The sequence below is a fragment of the Pecten maximus genome, unplaced genomic scaffold (assembly GCF_902652985.1).
Source record: "Pecten maximus unplaced genomic scaffold, xPecMax1.1, whole genome shotgun sequence".
Classification (NCBI taxonomy): Eukaryota; Metazoa; Mollusca; class Bivalvia; order Pectinida; family Pectinidae; genus Pecten; species Pecten maximus.
In genome coordinates, this window is record NW_022979977.1 from 48,423 (window position 1) to 55,359 (window position 6,937).

Consider the following 6,937-nt stretch of genomic DNA (forward strand, 5'->3'; position numbering starts at 1 on the left):
TTGTTGGGGAAATTCTCGGCAACATGGAGCCCCTGCCTTCTATTAAAGGATCTAGAAAATCCGAGAAACATTCAAAGGCAAAATCTGTGACTGGTAACTCAAATACTGTCAAAAGTATCCCTTCAAAACCGTGTCAGGAAAACGACCTCGACCTGTCAAAGGCCATGGAGGTCGAAACACAGTCAAGTGAAGGCCTAGGTCACACTCCGAGGAGTGAAAGTCGGCCCGCACTGGAGACAAATCCTGTACAGAACAAAGACTCCAATGATTTGTCAAATACCATGGCAGCATTGATGGGTAATATGCAAAGTCTCATGGAACAACAAATGCGTATGTTCCAGATGATACCCATGGATAATGGCGGTCACACCCGCGACTATTCCGACAGTGATGAGGAGTCAGAAATGGACGTCTGTGATAAAATTGACGAAATTTTACAGGACGATGCTCGGTCTATGCCAACATCGGTAGCTGGTGAGAGCTCTGGGACTAAAGCTAGTTCGTCAAACGACGATCTCCCACAGTATCTTACGGAAACGGCGAAAGAAATTACTGCCGAGGAACCGACTGGTCCGGACATAAAAAATGAAAAATTGGCGGCCTTAATCACAGACATGATCAGTAAACGTATGTCTGAGGACAAAATCAAGGCAAAGATGGCCGATTATCCTCGCCCAGCTAATATAAAAATGTTAGTGGCGCCCAGATGTAACAGCACAATATACAGAAGCTTAAATCAACATATTAAGCAGCGTGACGTCACATTTCAACAAACGCAGAAGCGACTTGTGTCGGGGTTAACTCCCCTTGCCCGAGCTCTCGAACTTTTGACAGAAATAAGGAAAAAAGAAAACACCTCACGTGCCGACATCGATGAGCTGCTTAAGCTGACTATGGATGGATTTCTTCTTGTGGGAAATGCATCACAGATGTTTAGTCAACGGCGTCGTGAATTGATCAAGCCTGATCTTAACAAACACTTCGCAAATCTGTGCTCCGTGAGTAACCCTGTTACAACAGAGCTGCTCGGGGACGAACTTTCACAGGCTGTCAGAGACATAAGCGAAACGAACAAACTTTCACATAGCGTGTCCAAATACGCTTATGGTAACGTCAAGGGTGCTTCCCGATATAACAACAAAGGGAAGGCTGGCTGGAGGCCTTACAACAACAAACCCTATGACAGGCCGCACTACAATCATGGCGGACCAGGTGGTGGTAACTACCGTCAACAAAATCATGGCCATGGGGGCCCACCAAACTATCACAAGAAGTCAAAAAACTTCAAGAAGGGACAGGAGCGAAAATAGCTTTGCCCGACATTACTCCTGCCCTTACCGAGGTAAGTGCTGATAAAGATTGGCAATATTTTTTAACATGCACTCTTCCACAACTGCCAAGACAAGTGGAAAACTTTGTAGCAGGTAACATTAAGAGCAAAATTCAATTTTGGAAAACTCTTACATCTGATTTTGTACTGCTGGAAGCTATCAATGGTGTAAAGATTGAATTTTTTTGATGAACCCTGTAACAGTCTGTCATATGGCAATGTTCAATACAAATTCAGTGAAAAAGAAAAACTGATAATCTCTCAAGAAATTGAAAAACTACTAAAAAACCAAGTTTTGGTGGAGGTAAAAACCTCTAGAGATCAAGTTCTTTCAAACATTTTTATACGTCCCAAGAAGGATGGTTCATTTAGAATGATTTTAAATCTGAAAGAAGTCAACGAATCTGTTATTTATCGCCATTTTAAAATGGATACTTTGAAGACTGCCATAAATTTAATATCGCCAGGCTGTTACATGGCATCAATAGATTGGAAAGATGCATATTATTCAGTCCCAATACATCATAAACATCAAAAATATCTGAGATTCATGTTTGAGGGGAAAGTGTATCAATATACTGCAATGCCTAATGGCCTTGCCTCAGCCCCACGTATGTTTACTAAAATCACAAAACCATTTTGTTCAAAGTTAAGGAAACTAGGTCACACTAATACATCATATATTGATGATTCCCTGTTAGTAGGTGATACAAAAAGAGAGTGTAGACGGAACGTGATCGACACAGTGTCATTGTCAGCAAGCTGTGGGTGTGTGATCCACCCACTGAAGTCTATTTTTGAACCTGTACAACAAATTGAGTATCTTGGTTTCATTTTGGACTCTGTGAATATGACAATCTCTCTGCCGCTGCGTAAGCGAGTTAAAATGAAAGATATGTCTTTGTTGCTCTTAAATACACCATGTCCTACAATAGAAACAGTCGCACAGTGTATTGGGGTACTAGTGTCGTCATTCCCAGGGGTACAGTATGGTCCACGTCATTACAGGTCACTTGAAAAGGACAAAATTAGGGCTTTACAGAAGTCAAGGGGTAATTATAGTGCCCAACTGCAGCTTTCGAAGGAAAGCAAAACTGATCTCCAATGGTGGATCAGTAATGTTGATAGTGCTATGGCTCTCATTTCGCACCTACCTCCATCAGTCATCCTTACATCTGATGCTTCAAAGAAAGGATGGGGAGGTATTAGGTATGACAAAGATGGCACTATAATGCAATCAGCAGGGGGAAGATGGTCAGAATTAGAAGCTAATCAACATATCAATGTCTTAGAACTGAAGGCTGCATGGTTTTCTTGTTTAGCATTGTGCAGAAACGAGAAGATTTGTCATATACGCATTAATATTGACAACACCACTGCGATTGCATACATATCGCACATGGGGGGTAAAACTCCAACTTGTAATGCATTAGCAGGGCAAATATGGGACTGGTGTGTTGACAATAAGTTATGGTTATCAGCTGCGCATATAGCAGGTCGAAATAACTTGAGCATGACAATACTGAATGGAAGCTAGATTCCAATTTATTTCATAAGGTCACTCAACAGTTTGGTAAGCCTGAGATGGATCTTTTGCGAGTCGTCTCAACAATCAACTGCCAAAGTATGTCTCTTGGCGTCCTGATCCATATGCTCTAGCTGTAGATGCATTTACATTTCCCTGGAACTCTTTTGTGTACATTTTCCCTCCATTTACACTTTATGGGAAATTTTTGCAAAAAATTAGACTTGATAAAACAGAAGCAATTATTATTGCTCCATATTGGACCACTCAAGCTTGGTTCACACAAATTGTGAAATGTCTGATAGATTGTGTTTTTATTATTCCCTACAGCAAGAAGACATTGACTCATCCTCATCAGAGGGAAAAACAACCGCCCAGGATGACACTTCTAGCATGCAAGGTTTCCGGAGTGCAATCCAAAAATGGAGACTTTCTCAAGAGACTCAATCAATCTTGTTGTCCTCATGGCGTGATGGAACCTACAAACAATACAACACTTACATTCAGAAGTGGTATCAGTATTCAGACCAGAGGTCATGTGATCCCATGTCACCATCTGTGACGGACATATTGGAATTTCTCACAAATTTATTCCATGGAGGCATTGGGTATAGTGCACTGAAAACGGCGCGGTCAGCCTTATCAACATTTATATATATTGACAATCTACCGTGTGGAAACCACCCCTTAGTGAAAAGGTTTTTACGAGGTGTATTTCAACTACGACCAGCGCTACCGCGTAATGCTGTTACATGGGACCCTCAACAAGTACTCGTGTTCCTGGAACATTTAGATTGTGCTACAATTAAAAATCTCACCCTGAAGCTTACTGTGTTGTTGGCATTGTTGACAGGGCAACGGGCCCAGTCATTACATCTGTTAGACTTGAGAAACATAACAATTGATGCAGAGTCAGTAAAAATCCGGTTTGGTGACAAATTGAAACATACAAGGCCTGGGCACCATCAACAGGAAATTGTACTTAATTCCTTTTCTACTCCAGAGTTGTGTATTGTTAATGTACTTACACGATACTTGGCTCAAACTGAACAGCTCCGAGTAGGGGCCACCCAGTTGCTCATAAGCTACCAAAAGCCTTATAAACCGGTGACTCGTGCAACCATATCCAGATTAAGACAGTGTTGTCCCAGGCTGGGATTGATATGACAATTTTTACGCCACATTGTACGAGGTCAGCTTCTACTTCCGCTGCACTACGGACTGCAGTACCTTTGAGTACTATCCTTAAAACAGCAGGTTGGACAAATAAGTGTACCTTTGGGACATACTATAACAAACCTGTGACAGACCCTGTCTACAAGATTTGTTTGTAAAAATGTTGCAAATTTGCCTTTTTAGTGAGATTGGACTTACATGTGTTATATATGATGGATACAGCATTGACTTGTATTGATCGAATAAATATGTGTGTTGATCATGAACCTCCTAATAGATCAGATATGAACCGATGACCTTACAGTTATAGTAGGATAGTAGTTATACTTAGAGTAGTTAAAGTACATTGTACTATCATTTTTCTTTGGATTGGTATTTATAGTGAGGAACAGATATTGTTATTACTTGTGAATGCCTGTACAAGTAGTGTGATTTCAGTTCATGTTCTAGTCAGGATGAAGTCATTTTTATCATGTTATTGGTAATTATAATGATGTTTGAGAGTAAGTTTTTGTTGCATTGTCATGACATTACTTGAATTGATACTGTTGATTATTTTGAATATAACATTTGACGTTATTTCGTTCTCTGTTCTTTTGTTCATGAACGCTGTCTTTGAACATCTCCCGTGGTTCCGGTACTAACTGAATGAAGACAGAATTTGATAATTAAATGAGACTTACCTAGAAGTTGAAATTTGATTGTAATTCTGTCTTCATTCTGGTTAGTACAAGGGATCACGGGCCCTCCCTTGTTTACCCCATCCCTTGGTTGGTAATTGTAGTTTTACATTAATATTAATAATAGAGAGTCCACCACTAGCAGGATAACCATAAGCTACGGAGCGCGCAAGTGGCTCCGCCCTGGAATTCCACAGAAATCTAAACAGCGTTCTCTGATAAAGTGCCAAATAATGCCTAGGCATTGTGACAATAGTACCAACATACCAAATTTTACTGCACGCAAGGACCTTTATAATAATTGATTTTTGTGTCAAAGATAAATTTCGCATTTTCCATAAATCTAAGGTCCTTGAAAATTTTATAAAAACCGGCTGCCAAATCTCGTCAGGGGTAATATTATTACCTACCAAAACCCCACAAATTTTATGCTTCTCTATCCAGCTTATGCCAAAAGGATGATCAGAACGAGATTTCCACGAACTTTTTTAGCGAAGGGTTCCAAAACCAAAATGTACAAAAGGGGAGACAAACTACACAGCCTTGTCTTACCCCACGAGTGATGGAAAAAGGTTCAGAGATAAACCCATTAACAATAACAGAGGAAGCTACCTCATTGTATAGAATACTTACCCATTTGATGAAATCAGGGCCAAAATTAAATGCATTTAGAACCTTAAATAAAAACTTATAATTTACTCTGTCAAACGCTTTCTCTTGGTCTAGAGATATAAATGAGCACTTCAAGTCTTTCTGATTAACATAATCAACAATATTACGTAATAAATGGCAGCTATCAAAAATAGACCTTCCTTTAACAGCACAAGTTTGATCAATACCGACCAGCCTGTCTATAACCTTACTTAATCTATTAGTTATAACCTTCGATACAATTTTGTAATCCACATTCAGTAGAGAAATTGGCCGCCAGTTTTTCATATTAGGAACCGCCTAGCTGATCACGGTATCCCCTGTACCAGGTAAGTATGAGTTGATATTGTACGAATATAGTATATAAACTGATTGTAATATCACGTAAAATTAGCATACAGTGTATATAACAGCTAGTTAATTACAATATTTTTTAATAAAACACGTTAATATTGATTAAATTACATCAAATATTACATATTTAACAATCATAAATTAACAACATATGCATATCTTCATCACATTAGTAAATATTTTAAGTTACAATAATATTGGATAAATCTCTCAAATATGCCTGACTTCATAAATAAAGGGAGACAACTCCTATTTCAGGTTTGCTGGCTATCTGAAACACAAAATTACTTGATTGAAAAACCGGAAAATAAATATATGCATTTAATTTTTAGATCAGATTATGAATACTGAAGATCTTTTATAATAAAATAAATATCATAGAATTTGAATGTCTTATCTCACACCATCAAAATCTTGTGTACATATTATATCGATACATAGAACCAGGTCCTTGTAACGAAGTAAAATTGCTGAGTATATCATTTAATTATGTTATTTATAGGTTTCAGCTAGAACAAAGAAGACCCCAGATAGTTACAGGGCGACAACTCTTGTGTCATGTCTGTGAAAGGTATTTAGATTAATGATAGATTCGTGTCAAGTCTGTGAATGATAGATTAACTAATATAAGCAAGCTGGTGGAATCTTATTTCTTCCGCTCAAGTGGGAGGTTTTAAGAGGAATTCTACCACGGAAATATTTTCATGTTACCTTAATTTATTTCTTTATAATTCTCAAAGAGGAAAACACTTCGAAGTTAAAACCAGTACAAAGGCTTTGTAGGTATTGTATACACAGATTTAAAGTGTTTCATTAAGGATAGATATTTAGTTAAAACTGTTTGATGCACACGTGGTGCCAATTTAATAATATGCATGTGAGAGATAGAACGATTATAGAAGAAATACATTTACAGTATGGTAAAGGATTTTAATACACGCGGTAGTACGCCGAATCACATGGTATACTGTGAATTGTGCAGGTTTCCTTTAGAAATTTAGATAAAAACAAGAATGATTTTACATCGACATAAACTTATATCGTGTAAACGAAATTTTCTACTGCTCATATTGATGTATAAGTTCCATCAGTATTAAAACTTAAGTTATTATGTGTCCAAGACATATTAACAAATATATACTGGGTTTATTGGTATGTGGACACTCTTGTCATGTTATACAATTGATATAAAATATGTAAAAACCATCATTAAGCTAAGAT

At 38.0% G+C, this 6,937-nt stretch overlaps 1 protein-coding gene across 1 annotated transcript; it reads left to right on the forward strand.

The window, feature by feature from the left end:
* Positions 1–307: 307 nt before the first annotated feature.
* Positions 308–1,327, forward strand: LOC117319339. Its single transcript, XM_033874171.1, has one exon. The coding sequence runs from the start codon at positions 315–317 to the stop codon at positions 1,308–1,310; it is 996 nt and encodes a 331-aa protein (XP_033730062.1). The 5' UTR covers positions 308–314; the 3' UTR covers positions 1,311–1,327.
* The last annotated feature ends 5,610 nt before the right edge of the window (positions 1,328–6,937 follow it).

Bases quoted from the DNA above. Each gene is read 5' to 3' on its own strand.
- LOC117319339 (XM_033874171.1), top strand. From the start codon at position 315: ATGGAACAACAAATGCGTATGTTCCAGATGATACCCATGGATAATGGC.